General features: G+C 55.0%; 1 protein-coding gene across 3 annotated transcripts in view; it reads right to left on the bottom strand.

The window, feature by feature from the left end:
* Window positions 1–25,246, bottom strand: part of ADAM8 (ADAM metallopeptidase domain 8) — a 58,593-nt gene extending 33,347 nt beyond the window's left edge. For all 3 annotated transcript variants that reach the window (XR_016350140.1, XM_075934688.2, XM_089780042.1), the window contains exons 1-5: window positions 25,086–25,246; window positions 18,690–18,799; window positions 12,925–13,001; window positions 11,332–11,410; window positions 9,744–9,820 (exon numbers count right to left, since the gene is read on the bottom strand). Coding sequence is in view for 2 of the 3 variants with exons in the window: in XM_075934688.2 (XP_075790803.2) it covers window positions 9,744–9,820; window positions 11,332–11,410; window positions 12,925–13,001; window positions 18,690–18,799; window positions 25,086–25,137 (395 nt within the window). In the remaining variant the exon portion in view is untranslated. The remainder of the gene's footprint in view (window positions 1–9,743; window positions 9,821–11,331; window positions 11,411–12,924; window positions 13,002–18,689; window positions 18,800–25,085) is intronic.
* Window positions 25,247–25,485: the final 239 nt, after the last annotated feature.

Genomic DNA, 25,485 nt, shown 5'->3' with positions numbered 1-25,485 from the left:
AAAGTGATTCAGGAAACTACAAGCCGATTAGTTTGACTTCAATTGTATACGAGGTCTTGGCACCGATTCAAAGAGAGACAGGAGTTAAGGACGCAGAGGCGAATGGCAATCGGAATAAAATACAAGGTGGCTTTACAAAAGGTCCCCCAACCCGGTCGCCTCTGAGAAGAGAGCTGAGGTTTTAGACAAAGGAAATGCAGTGGATCTGATCCACCTGGCGTTCAGAAAGGCATTTGCTATAATTCCACATGGGAAATGATTAAACCGGAGAAGGGGGGCAGCGAGGACACAACATCTGACTGGCTCCAACACCGAGAGTGATACATTTCCGGAGGGGATGGCATGGGACTTCCTGCAATGCCCTGGGGTCCCTAAGTGACTGCCAATCACAACAGTCCCCAACGATGGGACACTACATGGGGGGGGGGGGGCTTCTAAGAATTACAGAGAATTTTTTCCCTTTGGGGTTCTATGTACGGCCTGCACAAACCCCCTCTGCTCCCTTCCCCCGCGCCTCTCTCGCACCAGAGGCTCTGCACGTACTTGCTCCTCCCCTTCCCTCCCAGAACCTCCAGAGTGCTGTGAATCAGCTGATTCGCGCCCCATCCCCGCACCTCCCCCCTTCTCCCAAAGCTTGAACGCATCACCCGACTCTAGATGCTCTGGAAATGCCGGGGGGTTGGGGGGAGGGAGAATGAAAGAAGGGACGGTGCGCGCTCAGGGAGGAGGCAGGTATTTGAGGGCAGGGGTGGAGTAGGGGAGGGTCCAGCAACCCCTGGCAAAATGAGAAGTGACACCTTGAAAGCCAGGGCGCATGTGAGGTGCCTGCTGATGGCCCACAACAAGCTCCCTCTGCCTCTTTATGTTACTTTTCCCCGCAGTTTAATTTGCCCTAATAATGGGCCACTTAGTGTTGAACAGGCTGGATCGCGAAGGAGAGCCAAGTGCAATGTGTTTCATCTCATTCTTGCGGCACACGCCCGAGTTCAATCCTGCGGCCCACTGAGACGTCGGAGGCCACTCCTGCGGCCCGTTCACCAGCCTAGGCTGCCCATCACTGCTCTAAGCCAGGATGCGGATATCTCAGCCACAGACACAGGTCAGGGCTCTGTGTGAGGAGCGGGCGGAGGAGGTTCTGTGCCCTGCGACGTGCGGGAGGTCAGACGAGATGATCAGGGTGGTCCCTTCTGACTGTAAATTTAGTGTCAGAATTTACACCGACACACAGAATTTACACAGAAAGTCCGTGAGGCTAGCTCCAGCTTTGCCTGTGGAAAATTCGGCCAGCCTCTCCCTTCCTGCTTTGCAAAGCAGGGGAGAGACTGTTGCCACCCCTGCGGTAGGCAGGAGTTGTGAAGGTCGCAGAAATAACGAGAAGAGCTGAGATTGGAGCTCCGAAACATTTAGCTGATTGCTCCGTGCACCTTCCCCCACACTCGCACAGCGGAGTTTGTTTCCTAGAGCCAGGTCAGGTGGAGCCCACATTGCGGCAGACCCATGAGAAAGGCAGATCTTAGGAGACTCCGCAAACTGGGCCATGATCTGAAAACAGCTCACTGCACTGCAGCCTCATCCACTCCAAGCCAAACACAAACCTGAATCTGCCCCTGCGCAGTCATCTAATCGTTCCCCAATCCAGAGCCAAACTCCTTTCCTTGGAAAATCTTCAACAGCAACAAATGGCCCTGCAGCATCTTGGAGACTAACAAAACATGTCGATGGTCTCATGAGCTTTAGTGGGCACAACCCACTTCCTCAGATGAATGGAGTTAAGGGTCCAGAGGACAAATAAATAGCCTAGAAAGCGAGGGGGTGAGGAGGGAAAGAGAAGGAAAACAATGTGTCAATTGGAGTGTCCATGCTAAATGAGGCTAATAGAAAGGGCTGTAAATACTCAGTGCTTGGCTTTTGATGTCATTCGGCTGTGAAACATAGCAGCCCGTCCAGATCAGATCTTGTTCAGACCTTGATTACAGGTGTCAAACGTGTCAATGAAGCCAAGTCTCCATTCATCTGAAGAAGTGGGCTGTGCCTACCAAAGCTCACGAGACCATCGACATGTGTTGTTAGTCTCTACGGTGCTCTGGACCATTCGTTGTTTTTTAAGTTTTTTCAGTTACTGACTCACACGGCTGCCCCTCTGAAAGTCGTTTCCTTGGGCCACCTCGGATTCAACGACTTATGAGTGCAAAAAGGTATTGGTCCCCCTGGGAGAAGAGGGCAATGTAAAGATGGGTGAGGAGGAATACCAGGGCAGTGTTCATCGCAGGGAAAATGCCTGTTCCGGAGCGCTGGTCGCAGGGAATCGGGGCATGTTCCTGGCACTCATCAAAGTCTCTAAGAGTGGAGCTATGAGGCAACTTGAGAGATCGGGGTGCAGTAAATCACCAGGTCTGGAGAGGATCCTCCCAGGACTCTGGAAGAAGGAAAGCATATGCACCAGGAGATGGCACATCCAACTATCTGTCAGCTCCAGAACAGTGATCCTCATCTCAGCACCAGGCCAGCTGACGGGGAGGTCTGATTAAGGACAAAGCAGGAGAAATGGAACTTCACAGGCTCTGTCAAGGAAAACCGGGCCTGCCCTATGAGAACTGTCTGCAGACAGAATTCACTGGTCAGCTGCAATCTCAAAGGGAGGTTCATAAGATGCCTCTTCTGATATTGTTAACGTAATGCCTAACTAAGTGTGCTGCCTCGGGGCAGAAAGAAGGGGAAGAGACTAACAGCAGGAAGTCCCCAGGACTGGTATGTGATAATGAAAGGCACCGTGGAAACAGTCCCGCCTTTGCCCTTGAATCAGATGAAAAGGCAGGGCTGCTGCATGCCACTAAGTATGAGAGACCCGTGGCCTCAGGGGCTAATGGTGCACGAAGCGGGGTCTGAAAGAGCTGGGTTTGCCCTCAGAGAAGCTAAGGCGATGATGAGAAGAGTCCTGCTTTCGGCTGCAAGCCAATTCGCTGCACGTGCAGGAACAAAGGGGAGACGAGGAGACATTTCCACCGTCCTCTGAACCTCTGCGCCATCCATACCGGCCTGCGAGGGTGGCAGAAAACTAGACTCCCAGCACAACTGGTTCAGTCCAGCATGGAAGGGAGGTGAGAGACCAGACGAGGTGTGCCCAGGCGCCAATCAGATAGGAACGTGAGGCGGGCCGCTTGGCCGTACATCCCAGTGAAGTGACCGGATGAGCAAGTCCTACATCCTTCACCGAGATTCAAATGAAATTAAAAGGAAACTACACAAACGATTGCCAAAAGGCAGCGTGGGGGTGAGGCTGCTGATCCGTGTTAGAAAGCAATGATCAGCGAAAGAGATCTACAAGGACACAATCAATACAGTTCCGTTACCTTCTGCAGAGTCTTAATTTCTGGTGTGGAAAAAACTAGCTGGGTTCGTTCTGCAAAGGGTGATAGGAGAGGGGTGGTGAGTTGGCTTAGTCATAACATTACCACTTTTATTCTGGTCTCCGAAACACCCAGATGGCAGCAGCACATGCACCAGGAAACTAAGCTGCGATCGCTCACAATGATTTAACTCTTGGCTGACTAAGTCAATGAGCAACCAGCACTCTGCTCTAGTTTATTCACAGTTTCCTCGAAGAATATATTGGATTTCCCATCCCTCCACAAAGGAATTCTTGCATGTCTCTGTGCTGACAGTGGGAAAAAACAGGAGAGTGATTTCAAAGCCACGTGGCGTGTGGTTGCGCTGCGTACCTTTTAAGATCAGACACTAAAGACAGCCTGTATGGCTGGCTTATCAGCCCGGACATAAACTCTAGATTTAGCACTGCAAGGACTAAGGTCCCATTAGAGTTGCTCTGTGAAAGATGGACAGAGATTATTGATGCGGTTAACAGACAATCTGGGCTCTTCACATCAAAGAGCTATTTAGCAAAGACAATAAAGCAGGCTGAGTTTCAGGGAACTGTCCTTCTCCCTAGCAGCCAAGAAACAAATCTGCCGCCGTACCCTTCAAGGAGAGTCTATTTCAGATCTAATCTACAACGTGGCTGGTGGTGTCACCAGTTCTCAAATACTAACAGTAGCTACACTGGGAGAAAAACGCTCCTGGGCTGCTCCACAGAAGGCACGGGGCCAGACTCTGAGGCCGCGCGTAAAGAGATGTAAGCTAGCCCGGCCCAGAATCTAACGCCCAGAGACACGAGACTAAATCATGGTAGCTTACACACTGGGGAGCAGCAGGAAGGCAGATGGAGCGTTTAAATTTAATAAGAAAGGGTGATTACTGCTGCTTTTCTGGCTATGCTGCTCCTTTCCGGCAACGTCACAGTCACGATGAGAATGGGCGAGTGAGTCGAGGCCGGGAGGCTAAAGGTGTGTCTGCACAGCCCATGGGCACATGCCTCCCAGTCTGAGGCATGGCACTTGGACTAGTGCAGGGGTGGCCAACCCATTTCAGAGGAAGAGCCAAAATAGCGGTGGATACAGTGCAAAGAGCTGAAGGAAAAAAGTTATTGAGGAGAAAAAAAAAAAAAAAAAAGCCCAGGCCACTGCGTTTTCCCTTTTAAGAGCACAGCAGGCATTGCCCTTTTAAGGTAGCCATTGTGAAGTCTGCAAGGGACGCTGTGACTCCAGCTCTGTCTCTTTCAGACAGAAACACGCTGCCCCTTTAAGAGCCGCGGGTGCGGGAGCCGCCATTTTTCTTTGAAGAGCCGCGTGCGGCTCATGAACCGCGGGTTGGCCACCCCTGGATTTGTGGGGCTCACGCTAGTGCTCTAAAAAGAGCTGTGTGGCCGCTCTTGAAAGTTACCGTGCAGGATGGAGCTCATAGGTGGTGGGTGAATCTAGGGCTGGGAGAGGCAACCCCTCAGTCCCGCCTCTTCCCCAAGGCCCCGCCCCCAAACTCCCACCCCAGGGGCAGGGCTCCAGCTCCCCACCTGCAAGCCACCCGCACTGCAGGGGCAGGTCTCCAGCCTCCACCCCCAAGTGCCAGGACACAGGGCGAGTGGGTGGTGCGCGGCACCAGCCTCTCCGGGGGCAGCTCAGGAGCCACGCTGAACCTCCATCCCCAGGGTTCAGAGCCCGGCAGCGCTGTCTGCGCAGTTATTCACACGCTGACTGGGGCCGGGAGATTCGCTTCTGTAGCCGGGTAAACACACCCGAAGGGGCTTCTGCCGGGGGGAGGCCCAAGTTACACAGGGTTACACAGTGGCCCTCTATCTTCTCTCGTCTAACTGTCCTTCTGCATCCCCGGGAGAAATCATCTCGCCCTCCCCAGGCAACGGTTGGCGGGAGCAGAAGCTGAACGCTGGGACACGCGGAGAAGCAGATTCTCTGTGGGAGCAAACCATCTGGGGAGCGCTGGAAATGTCAACGCGCCGGAGCACAGAGAACGTGCAGGAGAGGGGAAAACCAGGCGCTTGCGGCTTCTCTACGTCCAGCTGGGGCCCACCCAGCACGCTGGCTTCCGACGCACGGGGCAAATCCACTTGGCGCTGCCCTGGCCCGCAGCCCCACTGCTCACGCACCGTAGCACCTTCCGCACAGGTAGCCCGGTTCCCTGCTCACGGGGAACACAACCCGCCCCGCAGGGATGAAACCAAAAGAAACGCCCACGTCCGTGCCGAGTCGGGCGGGGTTGCCGGGGGGTTAGCAGGCACCCAAGTGCACCCCCAAAGATGGTGGATTGGCTGATTGATTTCAGAAGTGAGTCGCTGGGCCACCGTGGGTCCTAACTCCCTCCTGTTCGGGGCCGGCTGAGAGTCGCTCTAGGCTGGAGAACAGGGTGGCACTATTCCCTCTAGGAGTGGGGTCCAGAGGGAGTGGACTCCCCAAGGGGGCTCAGGGCAGGGACAGGCAGCCCTGAGGCGGAGGGGCAGACCCCCAGGTGAGAATGGACTCCCCGAGAAAGGGCCATGACACCGCCGCTGTACTGGAGTGGGCTCCCCAAGAAGGGGCTGTCGCACTGAAGGGGGGAGGGATTTGCCATTGGCGTAAACGGGAGAAAGCTGGGCCCCTCGTGAATCAAGAGCCTGGGCCCGTGTGTCAGGGCACATGGGACTGGGAGCTGCCCTGCCCGTGCACCAAGGAGAAACCTCCTGTTCTCCAGCCTCCAGAGCAGAGCCAAGACCGGCATGGGGTGCAGTAACAGATCCCATACTCTGCCAAGAGCCAGAGGGCAGTGGAGAGGAGTAGGCAGAGCTGTGCAGGGGTCGCTCCCTTCCCCTTCAGGGGCACTGAGAGTATGCAGCGTTCCCCGCCCCCCAGCCACGGGGAGGGGAAAGAAATACAATTCCTGGAAGCAAAACTTTTTCATTTTCTTACATTCTCAGATGGGTAGCCCTGTTAGTCTGTAACCGTAAAAATAACTTTTAAAAACGAGTAGTCCTATGGCACCTTAGAGACTAAACACACACACACACACACACACACACACACACACACAGGACTACTTGTTTTTAAAAATCATTTTCTTACAGCTATTCTACTGGGAGGCTGAAGGTAGCAATGCAAGTACCTCTATTTTAAAAGGGCTCTAGGATTGATTTAGTGAAATACTGAACATCTGTAGCAAGCTAATGGGTAGAAACCATAATTAAAAATAGAATAAGAGAACAGGAGAGGGTTGAATCACCCGGGTTCCTACACAGGGAAACTGTCTCTCGCTACTCTCAGAAGTCTTCAAACATGTCAATAAAGCAGTAGGCAGCCAAAAGCTAGTTGGATGTAATTCATCTGGCCTTTGACGAAGTCCCTTACAAGGGCTACTAAAGAGGTTTTTCTACTATGGAGTGAGAGGCAAAATACTGTTACTCCTTTTTGGCCTGTGCAGCTAGCCAAAAATTGTGAGTCTTATAGGTTGTTCAAGTTGGGAAGAGAAAAGGAATGATGTCATCTCATTGAATTACAAGGAAAGTACAAAGTCCTGCTTCTCTGAACACAAGAGGAACCCAGCAAAAGGAGAGGAAAAACTTAAAAAAAACAACAAATAGTCTTGCAGCACCTTAGAGACCAACAAAACAGTTTTTAGTTTACAGCCCCAAGTGTCTTTCAGCCAGTTCCCCCTTGCCTGCGTTCACACCATTTTCTTCTCTATTTCATTGTGCTTTGTTCCCCATCCATATCCTTACCCGACAATCCACAGCAAAGCTCTCACCCACCTAATTCGCATTCCTAGAGAGAGTCTCATAGGCCTTTGTCTTAAGTGGGGGCTGCTCTAAAGGTGTTTAATCATTTCTTACACCCATTTTAAAAGAAGGGTGGTGATTCTACCTACCACTGATGTTTCACTCAACCCACAACAAGTACTGTCCTGGATCAAATTCAGGCTAGGAGGCAGACAGCAAAAACGGAGGATTAAAATTAACTGCCCCAAAACTTCATGAATGGAGTTACGATGGCCCAGCGATTCCTGGGCCCTTCCAGAATGCTGAGTCCTGCAATTCTCAAACCTCTGAAAGCCAGGAAATAGAGAGCTACGGTAACTCAGGCAAACTTCCAAACACGAGGAAAGAGTTAAAATGCACATCACCTTATGTGCTACGACCTTAACTCTGCCTCTGGTAGCTCACAACACCCGCTAGGAATGGCTCAGTAGGGGTGGTGCCATAGCAGGGACCACCCTGACAATAAAGACAAAGGACTGCTTCAGTATCACACAGAGGGAAGAAAGACGCTGCATCCGTTCACTGTGGAGACATCTTGTTGAGCAGGAGTATTCCATGAAAGACTAGATGCTAGGAAGCCAGCCAGCTCTGCAGCAGACTGAGCTGCGGGGGAGTGTGTGGAACCTACTTTACTCGTTAGGAAAGGTAATTAATACAGTGTAGACCCTAGCCCACATTTTATGTATATTGTAACAAATGTTTCAATCACTCTTGCTTCTCGTGGAATCTCTATTCCTTCTTCAATAAACCATCAGTTGTTTTACTACAAGCACTCGCGGGGGCTGATGCGAAACAGGAGCAGTGGTTTAAGGCAAAAATGGGCCTTTTGGGGGCAGAGGACGTGGGATTTCTGAGGGCAGCTAGTGTCAGAGTCTGATATCACAAGGGAACACTTCAAGGGACGCGGGACTGGGGTGCACTTTTTGTTAACCCAGTGGTTTCCACATGTTTTACCTCACGCAACCCCTTACCCCTGTTCGCACCTCCCCCACACACGGAGCCAGGTGCGGGGTCACCTCTCTGGGAATGGGGGGATGTGGACAGAGGTAAAGGGGCAGAGGCTAGGACCACTACTGGGGGTGCGAGCGGACCCTCATTCAGGGATCAAGGCCTGCAGCCACACTAGGCAGGCAGCCCGGACCCCGGGCATGTGGTGGGCAGCTGGGAGCAGATCCACAGGTGCAGGTGTGACCTCAACCCCCCCCATCCCCCAGTTATTCTGCACACCCCACAGGGAGAAAGTCTTGGTGTTAAGCTGCAGGGCTGAGCTGGTGCAGCCCAGAAGTACCCCAAGACGCATCAGACTGTACATCAGACGGGAAGCAAGGCGTACATATTGAATGGTGAGAATAATTAACCAGGGGAACCCTTTACTCAGGGCCATGGCAGATTCTCCATCCCTGACCACTTTTAAAATCGAGACTGGATGTTCTTCCTTAAAGACCCACTCTAGGAAATATTTAGGAGCAGGTCTCTGGCTGGTATGACACAGAAAATCAGACTAGATTATCATGGTGGTCCCGTCTGGCCTTGGAATCTACAACTCTATGACTCTGGCTACAAAAATCATGAGATTGTAAAAATACAGGTTGGACCTCACTGGTCTGGCACCACGGGACCGGACTGACCCAGATGAGGTATTTTGTCGGACCAGAAGAAGTAATTTCTAGCCCCTCTGCCACCGGCCTCCTACCCCTGGCCGGCTTTCTCTCCTCCTGTCGACCCAGCTGCCTGCCGGCCCCACCATGCTTCCTAGCCCTGCCAGGCAACCCCACCGGGCTCCCAACCGCAGCTCTCCCCTGCGATTCTCCACAGATGTTGCCAGACCAGAGAGTCCCGGTTTAAAGAGGTTCAACCTGTAATAATGTTTTGTTCAGTATATTTGCTTTCGACTTTCTTTCTGAGCCTTCCAGGATCACATTTTCAACCTGTTCTCCACAATCAGGAGCAAAATGACGTTTTCCGGCCTATATGAAAGGTGAAATTCCACCCTGACACACCTGACTCCACTGTGTGGGGCTTTATAGAAACACCAAATGTCCAGAGGTTTTGCCACACTGGTTTGAAAGTACACCCATATAGTGTGACATTTCGACACCCATATATTGTGATTTTACTGCACAACCGAACCCAGACAGCCTATAAACACACAGTTCTCAAACCGTTGGTCAGGCTCTCAAAGGGGGTCACAACCCTGTTTTAATGGGGTTGCCAGGGCTGCCGTTACACTTGCTGGGGTCTGGGGCCAAAGCCTGAGCCCCACTTTGGCTGAGGTGACAGGACCCTGCAGGGATGGCGGGTTTGTAGAAATTTCGGTGGTGCCCAGAACAGGACCACGTTAGGGTTGTAAACATCGTTCAAAACAGTTAACCCGTTAAATGTTTCTTGTCAGAAGACACCCCGGCTGTAAACAAACCCTCGCCACACTGTTCTGACACAGTGTCACATACTGACCCGTGTAATTTACTCTACCGGGTAAATGGGTGTAAAATGCGACTCGATGGGAACATACATAGCACAAGTGTGAGGCAAGACACACTCAGGCCTCCTCGTGCTTTCTGCTCTGCATGTTTGGGTCCCGATGCTCCCTCCCTCCTGTCAAAGCTCCTACCTGAGTCCTTGGCATGTGCTGATGCTGGCCGCTGAATCCCTGTGTCCGTGAACATGTCCGTGATAAAAGCAGTGATCCTGCAGCAGAGAAAGCAGAGGTTAAAAGCCGATCAGCTCCATAGTGGTGACAGTCAGGGTAGAAGAGCAGCCATTAGCAAAGGACAGAGCTTGGAAAGCAGAGACCTGTTGCCTCAGAGCATCTTCCAGGCAAAAACAAGCCTTGCCCGCCTCTTCCATAACCCAGGCGCGATTTTCAGATGGTTCAACACACACAAGTGCTCTCAGCTGTCCCCTGAAGAGCACAAGGGGTGTGTGTGTGTGTGTGTGTGTGAGGTAATAACTTTTACTGGACCAACTTCTGCCGGTGAGAGAGACCAACTCTTCCAGAGGTAAGCATGACAGTGTAACAGCCGGTCTCTCTCCCTCAGCTTGTCTAACATGCTGGGACCAAGGCAGCTACGACGACACTGCACACCCACGTACTCCAGAGACATGGGCAGCCTGAAGATCCATGGGCCGACTGGATCAGCACAATATACCACACGGCCCTGGTGCCCGGCACAGAAAACGTTCCCAGCACAAATACACCCGGAAGACTCGGCATTTCAGAATTCCCTTCCAGCCTCAGGTCTATGGATGTAGGGAAGACCAGTGTGGTGGGGAGCAAGGTGGGCAAATCATCTTTAGCCCTTGACAGGTGACCTCAGCACCTGAAGCCTCCAGCAAGGGCTGGCGGACCCCTCCGGCGAGCACCCTGCTGCTGAGAACACGATGGGTGAGGCAGGAATACAGGAGACAGCAGGGTGACTGCCAACTAGTTTGAGGGTGCAGGAAGGAACAGAAGGTGGGGCCCCATTTCCCAAACACACCACGGATCATAGGAGCAGCTCAGTCCATCCAGCAGCCTTCTCTGCTCGCGGAGCCCCCCCAGGGACAGAGGAAACACGTACCACAAGGGTCTGAAACTCCCCTGCTCCGCCCCTGCCCAACAGCATGTCGGGCACTCGGTGCCTAGCACCGAGCACGGGAAGCATCAAAAAGAGGTCTTGCTTTGCGGGGGGTGAAAGGGACTGGGGGAGACACCACAGGTCCTAGTGAGTTTGTCTTGGGAGCCCAAAGCTGCAGCACAATCCCCCAGCCCCGGCACGTCTCCTCCAAGAAACACGCGCCAGATCCGACAGCACGGCACTTGGATTAAGAACATAAGAACGGTCAGACGGGGTCAGACCTAAGGTCCATCCAGCCTGGTGTCCTGTCCGCCCACAGGGGCCGATGCCAGGTGCCCCAGAGGGAGGGAACAGAACAGGGAATCCTCACGTGATCCCTCCCTGTCACCGATTTACAGACAAACAGAGGCTAGGGATGCCATTCCTACCCATCCTGGCTAATAGCCATCGATGGGCCTAACCTCCATGGATCTATCTAGCTCTTTTTTGAACCCTGTTAAAGTCCTAGTCTTCACCACATCCCCTGGCGAGGAGTTCCGCAGGTTGACTGTGCGCTGAGGGAAGAAAAACTTCCTTTCCTTTTGTTTTAAACCTGCTGCCTATTCATCTCATTTGGTGACCCCAAATGTCTGGGGTTCATACCTGAGTGTCTGGCCTCTTGGTGACCTCCGTGCCATTTTCTGAGTAATGGGTTTCCGTGTAGTGCTCCCCCATCAGTCCCCTGGAAAAGAGAGAGACAGCAGCAGTTAGGACCCAGGGCGCCACTGGCAGCTCCCCGGGACAGAGAACCCCAGGACAGCATAACCCAAATCCTGCTCGTCTGCCCCACACCAATGGGTGCCAAGGAAGTCAGCAGAGCTGACGCCGCCCCCCTGAGGAATGCAAGCTGGGGCAGTTGCACTGTTGCCTAGCCCATCACCAGCACTTACTGGCCTACAGGCTGCAAGAAGACAGAGCCTTTCAAATGCAGCAAGAGGCCAGTCCGTGGGGCTGAGGGACACCGTAGGCCCTGGGGCAAGGTGCGTGAGAGGGACCTGACTCTGCACCCCCCGAAGGGCGGGGCTAAGGCAGAAGGGGCGGAGCCAAGAGCAGTCAGCCCTTCATGTCGCCCAAACAGCAGCATGCCTGCCCCTCAGAGCCAAGTGGCAATTCAAAGGGGCCCGGGGCCCTGGCCGCTGCGACTACCATAGCAGCAGCTGGGAGCTCCAGGCTCCTTCGAATCTCCAAATCTAGGGGCAACTGGTCCCTTTGCTTTCCCTGCATCTGCGGGCCTGGGGCCAGTAGGAGGGCTGGGACTGGTTTCTCCGGCCCAAATGTGAAAGGGGCAGCGAGATGGGGGTCAGACCCACGGATCACAACATTTTGTTTCCCCGCCACCAGTCTGCAAACAAGCAGATGAATTTTCCCTACAACGAGCTCTGCAGCAAACAGTAGCAGCAGGGAGAGACTGACCCCGGCCTCTTGCAGAATGGGGGTCAAGTGGGAAACGGGTCCAGCAGCTGAGAGCATCCCTGGTACCCCCAGGGAAGCAGCAGTGTGGCTGCCGATCACAGCTCAGAGAGAGATCAAGGCAAGCTGAGCAATAGTTTCTCCTCCTAACCGTGATGCGCTGAGGGGCTGGTATTTGATGCTGCGTAAAAATTAGAGACTATTGTGATAGGGGCAGAATAAAAAAAATTGAGGCAGGCAAGGGGCTTGGCTCCGGGGCTGAGTCAAAGCAAGGTTCATATGTGAGGGTTCTGAAATCCCGAGATCCTCCTGCATCACAAATACAAAAGAAGCCTCTTTTTTGGATCTGGATCTCAACCGCTGCAGGGGCTAGTTTCAAGCCGGGGACTGACCTTCGAAAAGGTTCAGCTAGAGGCCGTAGGGCTAAGTCTACACTGGCACGTTGCAGCGCTGTAACTTTCTGGCTTAGGGGGGTATGAAACACCCCTCCTCCCCGAGCACAGCAAGTTCCAGTGCTGTAAAGCACCAGTGTGAGCCAGCCTACTCCCGTCACAGAGATGGGTTACACAGCTCTGGGAGAATATTCGTGCCGGGGCCATGTTTTCACCGCTTCCGCAGCTGCGCTGTAAACTTGTAAATGTAGCCAAAGCCCGGGTGTTGGCTCTCTCCTAACTTCCTGCCCTGCAAGGCTCCACGCTCAGTGGCCTAGGGAGGAATCTAGATTTCAAATCTGTGCTTTCCTCAGGGTACCGACCTCGCAAGCCGCCCTACCCACGGCGCACTCACGTGTTCTTTTCCAGACGGAGAACGTAGTCCCTCCCTTCCGCATGGATGCTGTAATGTACGTGGTCCGGATATGTGGTCTGCCCAGGGGAAAACAACAACAGAAACTGTCAGCCCCCGGCTAGCGAGATATGAAGGAGCAGATTTCGATCCTGCGTGCTGCCGTCACACAGGACCTCAGACTCATCCACTCTAGCCTGTACAAGATTCCTCTCGTCGCAGAGGGATTCGGTTGGATATACTTCTCCCCCGCTTCAAAAAGCGATGCACACCTGCGGCTCCCACTGACTTAGGACTGACAATCAGCCCCTCTGCAAGCCAGGCTCCCAAAACTCACCGCCAATTTATCCATGACAGACATAGCACGACAGCTAACTCCATCAGCAAAGAAATAATCCCAGTTTGCAAAGCCCAGCGTCACTGGGGTTACAGACCACACGGAGATGAAGCTAAACACACACAGTGTTCACATCTGGCACGGGGCCACAGACTGCTGCCCAAGGAACTTACAGCTCATCGAAACGCCTTTTTTGGCCTTTAATTCAGCCCTTCCTGAAAAATCCAGAACCACAGATTCCCCGGATAACATCCCCCTGACCCGCTAATCTTCCCCTAGCAACGTCTCCCTTCTCTTTGGCCGCTCTCACGCACATCCCCGTGGTGTGAGCATCGACGTGGCTTCTGGGGTGCTCCCCAAAGGAGATGGTCAGGAAATCATTGTTGCAGCCACTTGGCCTGAAGAAATACCCTGCTCCCCGAGCCAGGTTTCAGTCCTGCAGCCCTGAAGGAAAAGCACCTTTTCGCCTAGCGAAACTCAGCACTGTCCTTACATTTCTGGCGTGAGGGTGTGAAAACACACCGCTACCGTGCTCATGGGCGTAGGGCTGGGTGGGTGCAGTAAAAGGGACGCTACACAGGCGGCTAGGTCAACCACATGCGGGAACCTACAGGGCCAGGCATCTCGGTGAGTTGTGATGCAAACAAGCGGGAAAGCCGTCCGAGATGCTCCCGGCAATAGTCTGCCAGGCTCACACGGCAGGGCACAGCTGGCCTATGGTGCCAGACAGTCAGAACTCCTGGTTTCTTTCCCTGCCTGTACCAGTGTATGAGCTTGGGCAAGCCACTACCGCTCTCTGCCTCAGTTTCCCCAGGGGTAAAATGGGGACCCCCCCACCGACCAGTGGCAAGTATCGGGAATGTTGGCTGCTGCTGTAAATCGCTTTCAGATCCTCAGCTGACCGTTCATGCTAATGAGTATTTGCACCCTTGGAAGCCCGGACGCCTGCCTCCGGCAGCTGACCGGACGAGCGAACGTCTCACAGCAGAGTCGCTGGCGAAGGCTCTTCCCAAATGGACGCGACAGCTGGTGGGAGTGGTGAGATGAAGTCCTTGGGCAGCCCAAGGCAAAGTCAGGGGATTGGCTGGGGACTGCTCCTCACTGGGGAGGTTGGCCTCTTGGGGGGCGAGTTGAGGGGGTGATGCTATAAAATACCACTTGACAGTCTGGAATTCCCCCTGGGAAAGCACTGGGAAGCTGCAATCAGAGGGAGGCTGGGGTTATATGGAAAGTATCTCCATGCTACAGTCAGAACCAGCTGGGAGAAGCAGCGTGATTTCCCTCGTGAGTCACCTGCTCTCTTTGCACTGCCTTGTGCTTTCCGCTTGAGCTCCAAAACTCCATTGCCGGTTTTTATAAAGGCCCCTCTGCCCACTGAGAGCAAAGCAGCAAGGGCCAAGGGTCGCACTGCCCCCTTTATGGGGGCAGCCCTGGGACGGGAGGAGCACGTCCGCAAAGAGCCGTCACCGGCCCCAACGCCATGCCTCCGCGGGAGACGCAGGAACTGCCCAGGGGGCTTTGTGATAAATTCTTCGGAGAGGAACGTTTCCGAGTTCGCCTCCAAATGGAAGCTTTGTTAGTGTTGGCAACTTCGGAGACAAAACCCAACCCTGCAGAAAGGCCACCAAAGGGGGACTCTGCCCGCTGGTCGGATGGGAACGGAAGAGCAGGGAGCCTCTCTCTGAGAAACCACAAGCAACGCAAAGCAGTTTTAAAAGCCCGATAAAGTTTCCCCCAAGGGCCTGCTTCCAGAGGGCTTTTCCAGCATGTCCAAGGCTGCGGGTCTGACTCAGAGCAGCTTGGACTCCGGTTACGCTCCTGCCTGCTCCGAGGGCTGCAGGGACTCGACCGGAGGTTCAGAAAGAGCAGTTCTGGGAAGGCAGAAAACTGGGATGCAGAAAGCTCGGGCACTAGAGCTGCACTCCTGGAACCCCTCTCCCCCTGGGGAGTCAGCGGGAGAGACACCTGTCAATGAAAGAGCAATCCCGGCCCAACAGCTACCTGGCCCTTCGACACTTTGGAAGAACGTCATGTGCAACAGCAGGTCAGGGAAATGTGATCCTTGATTCCCCAGGGCAGAAGTGACTCTGGGCTCTATGGAGGATCTAGTTCATCGCGGGGAGAAGGTGGCAGAGAGGGGAGGTGTATGTCACCTTTCTGCCCCCACGATCTAGGAGCCAAACCAGCCCTTGGCACAAGTGAGAGCCGTCTCAGGAGCACCCTCCTTTGTGCTGGTGGAGAGCTGTCAGCATCACCTTCCCCTGCCCCGCCTCCTCTGCCCTAGAGTGCCCCTCGGCCAGCTCATGATCCCCTACCTGCCCCCTCCCCAGTGTAGATGTAGCCACAGAGAATCCCCCAATAGCCACCCCATCTTGTAAAAGCGAGATCCAACTCAGGAGTCCCTGCTCACTGCAGCTGTGACAGTGTGACCGGGGGAGAGAGACGACCCCCAAAGCAATGTTATTCGGGGAGCAGAGTCCACCTTTGCAGCAGGAGGAAGAAAGCAGTTTGGAGGCAGGTTGCTTTATATTTTTAACATGCCGGGTTTGGGAGATTAGAAACAGTCCCAGGGAAATGGCTGAGCAGGCCGTGCAAGCCCTACATCACCCGGCCATCCTAGACATGTGCAGGCTGACCCCTCGCGCCCCGCCGCATCCCATCATGCTTTGCAGTCCCTCGCTGGATGCAAGATATGTAACAGATGGATGCGCCGTTACATGTGATCTCCTCCCGTTGGTACCAAAGAAAAGGAGGAAAGTTGTTCAACGTGCGCAGCACAGATGGTATCTCTAAAATAGCCCGGAGAATGTTTCTCTCGCGGACAAGTTTAGGTTTCTGGAGCAAAGAAAACAGATGCCTTTGGGAAGAATTTTTGAAGCTATTTTATCTGAAAGGGTTTGAATCACAAGTGAACATGCTGTACCAAGAATTTACTAGGCAATTTGTGGCTCAGAATTGACACAATGCTTAGGTCTCCTGAGGTACTCTTGGGATTTTAAAAGACTAAAACGCCGTCAAGAAACTGCCATTCAGGTAAGGTCGCAAATCTAACCTGGCTGCCCCCAAGCATTCGAAAACCATGAGTCACACCCTAACAAACAAAAGAGTGGCTTGGAAAATCAGGAGATTTTTTTCAGAATAATAAAATGAGGGATCTTTTTTGTCATCTTTGGTCTGAGTCTTTGGGGGTCATGTTTTCTTGCTCGTCTCCACAACCGCAAGAACTAGAGTCTGAAATTATTTTTTAACAAAACGAAAGCTGAAATTCTCCCACCTTCACAGGACTCCAGGGGCTGACGCTTTATGAACACACGCCAAAACTTGCGCTAAATCAGGAGAGATGGCCACATGGATGGATGCCGACACCCCTCCTGCTTATACAGATTCTGTTTTGTGACTTTCTTCTCTTCATCCCCACAACCAGGGTCAGGTCATCACATAAAATCCGCCGTCTTTGTCTCTGCGGCAGCATTACGGTCCACCTGCTTACTGTCTCCTTTGATGCAATCCATCACTCCCCCGAGGTCTCTTTCCTACCATGCTATTTTCACCAGCTCCCTGTCACTGATGTTCTGCACTAGCGAAGTCCCACTTCCTGGATTATATCAGCCACATCAGACTTTGATTTCCGTGCTAACGTTTGCCTTCTGACACCGCTCGCTTTGTGTAACTCGTCTTCTGGCGTGAAAACATCTCATCGCGAACTCCTGCAGGGACTTGGCTCAGCCTCTGTTGGGGCCACGCGTCTGCACCATGCGGCATTACGGGGCACATCACTGTTCTCCGCAGTTGGGCTTTCTGGCTCAGAGGCAGCCGCTTGTTACACCCAGCTATTTCCATCACCCAGCTACCACGGTACCTGAACTGGTCGGTCTGGGTTAGCTCCACTCCTCTAAGCTCTCTGTCCAGTTTCCCGGCGGCTCTTCTACTGACCTATGGCCTCAGCCTCAGCCAAACTTCTTTTCATCAGATGCCACCGCAGCTGAGCGAGGCAGGGCCGACCCACAACATTCTGGCACCTGAGGCGGGGAGCTCAAATGACGCCCCCACGTCCCCTTGCTTGGGCCAAAACTCGGAAAGGTCTCAATTCTGCCTTCTTCCTGTTCTACTCCTTGCATGGGACTGCTCTGCTACCCACCCCAATAAAGGAGAACTAACTTAACATTTTTTAACAAGGCATTTTAAGTAACACTTCACTTTCAGAGCAGAGAGAATCCATCTGCACCAGCAGCAGACACAATTTTCTACACTCTGGGTCCTAGTGGCGCTCCCCCCATCCCCCACCGTCTGGCATCTGAGGTGGCCATTGGTAGGGCCAGCCCTGGACTGAAGCCCTGGTTTACTATTTTCTCTAGCGATGTAAAATCCTGTTTCCTCAGTTAACCGGTTAAATGTCATGTTACGTTTACCTGCTTCAATAGGAGTGGGCGGTGCCGCTCCAGGCCACCACCCTTGTGACGTGGTGGGCCGCTCCGGCCAGGCCATGCCACGCCGTGGACAAGGCCTGCTCCGGCTAAGCCGTGCTGCGCTGCACCGCACCACGGGCTGGGGGGCACGCTCCAGCTAGGAGCTGGGCAGGGAGCTGTTCCAGCCTGGCTGGGCCGCTGGGCAACCATCACTAGCTGGTTAGGAGAAGAGGCAGCTGCCTATCAAATGTGGTGGGCGTAGCGCTAACTGTTTAGGAGGAGTCCTTGAACAAATGGACTCCGACAGACAGACAGACAGACAGACGCATCTTTCTAAAAGAAAGAAAGAAGGAGGAGGAGGTGATGCTACCTGGTGTCATTCTTCCTGTAATGGCCTCGCGTTAAAGGAGCTAAGACTCTGAGCTTGGATCCTTGCGGACTGTGCCTTCCTGGGGCCGGCCAGACAGATCAAGGAGGAGAGAATTCCTCCTGGGGCATCCTCTGTCGATTTGGGTATGTCCTGGCTATCCTGGGAAGGGAGGAGCGGCCCAGGGGACAGGGTGTCGCTGTGGGACTCTGTCAGACCTGAGCTCCAGGCCTGGCTTTGCTGCACCCTTTCTATGTCACACTGGGCAAGCGGCTTCACTTCGTAGGAGCGGTGAGGAGAGAGGCCTGAGGGATTATGAAGTGCTCAGATACAGGGGTGACTGGGCCATAGACCGCGACAGCTCATGACTGCTGAGATCCTGTTCTCTCCGCGCCTTTCCCTTTGCCGGTTCCACGGGGCCGCACGGAGGAGGCCGATTCCCGATTTCCCGGCGCACGCGCTCGCGGAGAGACCTGACGGTCGTTCTCTCAAATGTGATTATTTGTGCTTACACTAAAACCAGAGTCATTCTCCGATTGCGCAATGTCTGGCTGACCTGGGGGCTAGCACTGGGCCCTAGATCAACCGCCTCCGAGTCTGGGGTCCCTGGCGCTGAGCTCGTCTTGTCCCCGACATTTCAGCGGCGACAGGTACTTACGAGTTGAGCAGAGAGGTCTCTCTTCCCCGGAGCTACAGGCACCCTGCGCGGGATCACCCTTTCATACTGGGCCACGTGCGGGAGTTTTTCCGACGGGCTGGCAAAGGCACCTGTAAAGACATTCAAAGGGTCAGGACTTTCTAAAGAGTCCCGTAGAGGGGTACAGTGCTGCATGCTGTTACGGGAGGGGAGAGCAGCTGTTCTCGGTAACCCCAGTAAGGCTCGCTCTGGATCCTTGTTACCTCCCTTGCTCCTGCATGTTGCCCTCACTGTTCATTGTGGTCTGCTGTTCTGCTACCTCCTTACCGTATACGCAAAGCACGTCCCGTCCCCCGCGAGCCCCAGGCACTGGTGGGTAGCCATCAAATGCCAAAGATGCATTTGCAGCTCTCTTGTCCGGTGCAGAGCCGGTGCCAGACCGTGTCCCCAACTGGGCAAGGCCAGGCCAAGTTTTACAAAAGAGAATGAAAACCTGAAACGGAGTGGAAAAAACCCAACACCTGGCGTCTCCCAGGCGACACATGACTGTAATTATCTTTGACCAAAGTAGGGCCCGTACGGTGACGTCGGAAAACTCAGTCTGCTGGCAATGCTGTCCTGACAACGCGCGGGCAGCATGGGACGGGAAGCTGTAAGATTTCACGGTGTGGGAGCCATGTTGGAAAACACGTCTGTCTCCAACCACAGGGTGAGGGCTCTGCTTTATTGGCACCGAAGCAGCAACCCAGAGTTATCAAGTAGGAGTGGAAACCACGGCTGCTCAACCAGGTGAGCAGCAAAGAAGCCCCTTTCCGGCAGACTGTGTCCTGATTCTGGGTTGGAAATGTTTCCCAAGGGTGGGGGCAGACAGTATGAAAACAAGGAACAAACACCCCAAGCTCCCTCCTCCTCTCCCTCGATTCAGTGCACGAGATGGGACAAAGGAAGCAGCCGTTAATCAGAAGACGGGGTTCTGTCCTAAGAAGTTTGCCTAGTAAGACTGTGGAGAGCATGTGGTGGGGGAGCTTCGCTCCTTGGCTACGTCTAGACTGGTATGATTTTCCGCAAATGCTTTTAACGGAAAAGTTTTCCGTTAAAAGCATTTGCGGAAAAAAACGTCTAGATTGGCACGGACGCTTTTCCGCAAAAGCACTTTTTGTGGAAAAGCGTCCGTGCCAATCTAGACGCGCTTTTGCGCAAAAAAGCCCCAGTCGCCATTTTTGTGATCGGGGCTTTTTTGCGCAAAACAAATCTGAGCTGTCTACACTAGCCCTTTTGCGCAAAAGCTTTGCGCAAAAGGGACTTTTGCCCGAATGGGAGCAGCATAGTATTTCCGCAAGAAGCACTGATTTCTTACGAGATCGTCAGTGTTCTTGCGGAAATTCAAGCAGCCAGTGTAGACAGCTGGCAAGCTTTTCCGCAAAAGCAATTGCTTTTGCGGAAAAACTTGCCAGTCTAGACACAGCCTTTGTGTTTTATCTTTCCTTGTAACCATTTCTGATTGTTAGGCCTCATTTCTTGTACCCCACACGTGTTCTATTGTTTGATCTAATCCCGTGAGTTTAAACTGACGTTTGCACTCCACTTGGGATAAGAAGCCGTGTGCGGATTATTTCCATTAATAAAGGGATGACCTTTGTCTGAATGTCGTGTCTGGAGGAAAGGGGGCGGACAGTACAGAATCCACATTTCTGGGGGGGAGGAATCTAGAACTGAGGAGACGTTGGGGGGCCACCCAGCAGTATAACTGAGGGGTGGCTAGCTGCCTGCAGCACACACACCGTCACTGCTGGAAGCTGTTTGGAAACAGGCCAGACTTGAAGGCGACAGCAGCAAAACTGTGGAAAGGGCACCTCAGTTTAGAGGGCACAGCTGATGCAGCTGCGGATCAGTCTTTACTCCAGGCACGTTAGATTACAACATAACCTCAGGGTTCACTGGAGTTGGCTCCCAAGCCAGTTCCGGCCCGGTCCCTCGAAAGCAAAGCCTGAAAACGTGTCCGGCGCCCAAGCGTTCGGAAAGCAGACGGCAAATCCACCGGGACCCGCATGTATCACTTGAAAAATCTCTCCCGGCTGCAGCGGCCTGACTCATGCTATCGTAACACTTGAGGCTGGCGATACTTTGCGGTGGAGTTTGTGGGATGTTTTGCATTTAAGCTGAATCAGGCCTCCTGATTCACCCAGAGAGGAAACGGCTGGAGGTAGGGGGGAGAGAGGCAGCCAGCCTGCCTCTCCCCCGTTCCCACCGTCCTGTGCCGTTCAAAAGCCACGGTGCTGTCTGGCACATCACGCCCTGCACTCCAAGGCCCCCCGCTTTTCCCCACGGGCAAGCCAAGCCCACAGGACTGACTGCACACGATGCGATTTATTTTGCCAGCTCTCGTCTTTGTAAACCGGCCTGACTGAGTCACACTGTGGGAAAAGGGACTCGGAAGCAGGACAGAGCCGTGGAAACCTTTCTATAACCTCCCCACTCTGGGGCAACACTCTACCCCGGAGGGAGGCAACCGCCGACCTATGGGCCATATCCCGCCCGTTGGACCCTTCCGTCCAGCCCCCGGGCTCCTGCCAGGGACTGAGGAATAGACAGGCTTCCTGAGAGAAGCCAGCCCAACTCCTGGGCAGTGCAGCAGGCACAGGCTGCTAGCTCCAGTCCTTCTTCCCCAGTAGGCACAGTCAAGGGGTGCTGATCCCAGGAGTTAGGGGGCGGAGAGGAGGTGGAGGCCCTGGAGCGGTAGGGGGGTGGGGAGCAAGGGAGGGTGGATAGGGGATGGAGGTTCTGGGGGTCAGGGTTCCGGGAGGTTGGGAGCCCGGGGGGGGGGGCAGTCAAGGAATGGGGAATGGGGGGGTTCGATAGAAGGTGGGAGATCCCCAGGGATAGAGACCAGAGAGGGTTGGATGGGAGGCAGGGGCGGTCCCGGGGCGGGGGGGGGGGATCAGGGGACAAGCTGCATCTGGCTGTTTGGGGGAGCCAGCCTTCCCTATACACCTCTTACAAGTCCCTCCTCAACATGGCCTCCAAACAAAAAGTTTGCCCACCCCTGCTCCAGACCCTGGCATGCGCCGGATGGCAACTAGTCGCGTATTTTGGGAGCATGACCCAGCTGGCAGGTTGGATGGCTGCACAAAGCCGAAAGTCCCCGTGTCAGCTGGCCACGGAGCGCTGGGCTCCCTGCAGGACAACGAGCAGCAGAGAGGAAGTCGATCACGTCGTCCTGCAGGCGCCGAACAAGCCTCTCCAAAGCCTGAGCCAAAACCAAAGGTGCTCTTCTCGCTACCCCCTCCCGTTTGTGAGTCACTGCCTCTGCCAGTGCAGGCTCGGCTCTGGCTGACATGAGACAGCTACTTTCTCCAAAGCGGCCAGTCCTCTGGGCTGGAGCAGATGGGCCCAGGAGGGCGTCTTCCTGGTCAAACCCTCCACAGGTTCTGCTAAGACAGCGGCGCTGCAGACTTATGGCTGGGGGGCTGGACCAGTGAACTCGCTAAGTTTTATGCCCGTGTGCGGAATGAATTTTGTTATGTGCACCAATATGGAGGGGATGCCTCACACCAATGTCACTGCACATGGACGAATTGTGGTGGGGTCCGGTGCATGGGAGGGGGCTCAGGGCTGGGGGGATGAGGGCCTGGCTGGGGTTTTGGGCCCTGGAGTGGGGATGAGGTATTTGGGGTGCACAAGGGGGGGTCCAGGGTGGCACCAAGGGGTATGGGATTGCGCTCAGGGTTGGGGTGCGGGGTCTGGGCGGGAGTTCGGGTGCAGGAGGTGGCTCAGGGTTGAGGTGCGGGGTCTGGGCGGGAGTTAGGGTGCAGGAGGTGGCTCAGGGTTGAGGTGCGGGGTCTGGGTGGGAGTTCGGGTGCAGGAGGTGGCTCAGGGTTGGGGTGCGGGGTCTGGGCAGGAGTTAAGGTGCAGGAGGTGGCTCAGGGTTGGGGTGCGGGGTCTGGGTGGGAGTTAGGGCTGGGGCTAACCCCTTAGGGCTGGGGCTCTGGGTTGGGGCGCAGGGTCCTTCCCTGCAGCAGCTCCCAATCAGCAGTGGGGAACAGATGGTTCGGCCCCACCCCATGCTCCCCTGCAGGCTCCGCCCCCCTGACTCCCAATGGCCACGATTCCCAGCCAATGGGAGCTGCGAGGGCAGCACCTGCAGGTAAGGGCAGGGCAGGAACAGAGTTTCCCAGCACTCGCAGGACACGGCTCCAGCAGGAGGAATGGCAGCACGAGGCACCCCCGCCTCCCAGGCAGGGCAGGCCCAGAACACAGGGGCTTTAAGGGCTGCAACCCTCAGAGCCTCTTTCTTAATCCGGTTCTGGTTCTGGGGCCAGAGGAGCACGTCTCTCTCCTGCCCACGCAGCTGCTGTGGCTGGGGGTGAGGTCACTCATCCAGCCCCAGGAGGGAGCTGCAGCCGGGGGCAAGCGGCCTCTCCCCCGGCCACAGCAGCTCCATGCACGGCAGCCCCGAGCCCCTGCGCAGGGCTTCTTAGACAGCGGCACGGCCGCGGGGCCTGCCCATCGATGGTTTAAAATCAAGGCTGGATTTTCTAGTTCCAAAGGAATGATTCGGAATCAAGACATCCCAGCCTGTGTTGGACAAGACGTCGGAGGAGATCAGCACGTCTCGGCCTGTGGCCCGCAACGTCTAAGATCTTCCGAGGCACCTGCACATCCATTCGCAGGCTTTTAGGGGCCCTCGCATTAAAGAAGGCTGGAAACAACTGGACTAGATTCCAGGCAAGCGTCACCATTCGCGGTGGGTCTGTTCCTGACACCACCGCAAATCCACATACACTGGAGGCGGGAGGAAGTGGACGAAGTGGTCCGTTTCCCTGCAACTCCCAACCCCCGCGGTGAGTTCCCCGCAGCTCCCGGCCACTATGCTGGGGGGCAGGGTGTCTGACCGTTGCTGCTGCCCCACAACAAGCCCCCCCGCCCCCTGAGGCTGCGTTCCTCTCCACACCCTCCCCCCGGGGATGGGGTGCAATGGGGGGAGAGGCCAGGGCGGTGGGAGGAAGGGGATCCGTGTATACACGAAATCACAAACAGCAATTCCGTGAATCGTGAGTCTCCCGTATCACAACCGACCCTCGGAAGCTATGAATTTACTTCAAGCAGTACAGGATCCTGCTACAGCGATCCAGGCCTCTGTTCCCTTGAGGCGTGGTTATTGCCATGAGCCACGTGGAAACTCCAGCTAGCAAAGAAGGCAGCACCCTTCTTTCTAGGGCCTCCTGTACCCGTAAAACTCCACTCGTTTATCTGCCGGGGTGGGTCTACATGGGTTTAGTTGAGGCAATTGCAAACTCCTGTGTGACAATTTAACTGAAACCTAGCTTGGACCCATTTCACTTATTTTGTTAGACCAATATGAACCAAGCTCGCATCTTTGAAAAAATGTGCAGGCACCAGCTTAACTCACCCATCTGAAGTGAAGCAAGCTTAATCTGCGTGAAAACATGCAAGTAGCATTATCTCACACAGGGGGACGGGGGGGGTCACATTCCCACCAATTCCCTTCTGAGTGCGCTGGAAATTATGCAGCCCTTCCACTAAAAAACTGAGGCGTTTAAGGGAATAAACGAGAAAAATGTATAATTCACTCAGCGCTACACCTCCTGTTAGTTTGATAGTTAGGTTCCGTTATTGTGTGCTGCCTACAGATTTTAAAGTTTCAGTCTGGGAAAGATTTCTGCCATGACATCGGAGGCCTGGTTTACAGTAGGAAATGTAGTCATCTACTTTGCACACAGGTGTGAAAAATCCGCACCCCTGAGCAACAAGTAATCAAGCGGCTGACATGATTCTTCCCTGGAGTTAGCTACTGCCTGGGGAGGTGGGTTAACTGGAGGGACGAGAGAACTCCTGCCATCTGCAGCTTCGGTGTCTACACTGAAGCACCAAGGCGGGTGTGTTTTAAGGGCAGGCACCAAGCCCTTCAAAGTTGAGGCGTGGCTAGGCCCTGGGAGGGCAGTTTGGAGCAATGGGTAACTAGATCAGCCAGACAGCGCCGGGCAGCCTTTGTACTAGGGAAGCGTCTCGCTCCTTTATTCTCTTAGAGCATCCAGTGGCACCCAGCTGGCCAGGGCGACCCGCCGCCTGGTCCCTGGCCCTACGGTGCCCGTGGGAAAGACACCGGCCGTGCCCCTCCTCCCACTTGTGCCACTCGGGAGAAGTTTGCCGGGGCCGAGCGAGCGACTCCCCGCAGCCAGGGAGCCCCGCGGCCGCTCCCAAGGGGCACACGCCCCCCGGCTCCCAGGGGCTGCAAGGCCGGCCCGTGGCCCCAGCTCCCCACGCCCGAGCTCCCCGGCCCGCCCCGCCGGCCAGTCCCCGCGTGGAGCAGCCCCGGGCGTCCGCCCCCCGGCCCGGCCAGCGCAGCCCGAGCCGCCCCGTCCCTGCCGCGCCCCGCGCCGCCTCCGAGCCACTCACCGCGGCGCGCCAGCGCCAAGCACAGCGCCAGCAGGGCGAGGGTCCGGGCCATGGCGCGCTCAGCAGCGGAGCGGTGCGGAGCGGAGCGCGCGTCCCTGCCGGCCGCCAGCGCCCGGCTCCCTCTGACTCAGCCCCCGCCTGACTCAGCCGCCCGCCCGCCCAGGAAACCGAGGGGCTGAGCCTACCCCCCAGCGGCCCCTCCCTGGGCCGGCCCCACCGCGCGCTGCCCCTCCGCGCCGCGCCGCCCTCCTGCCCCTGCCTGCTCCGCGCTGCACGTTGGCTGCGCTGCTCCCTCATTGCACACTGACCCTATACTGCACACTGCCCCCCACGCCTCCACACTGCCCCCGCTTTGCACACTGACTGCCTTGCCTCCGCAGTGCCACTGCCCCTACACTGC

Source organism: Pelodiscus sinensis, chromosome 8, assembly GCF_052426305.1.
Source record: "Pelodiscus sinensis isolate ZL-2025 chromosome 8, ASM5242630v1, whole genome shotgun sequence".
NCBI lineage: Eukaryota > Metazoa > Chordata > Testudines > Trionychidae > Pelodiscus > Pelodiscus sinensis.
Note: the sequence above shows the minus strand (reverse complement) of the source record. Positions and strands in the feature narration are given on the sequence as shown.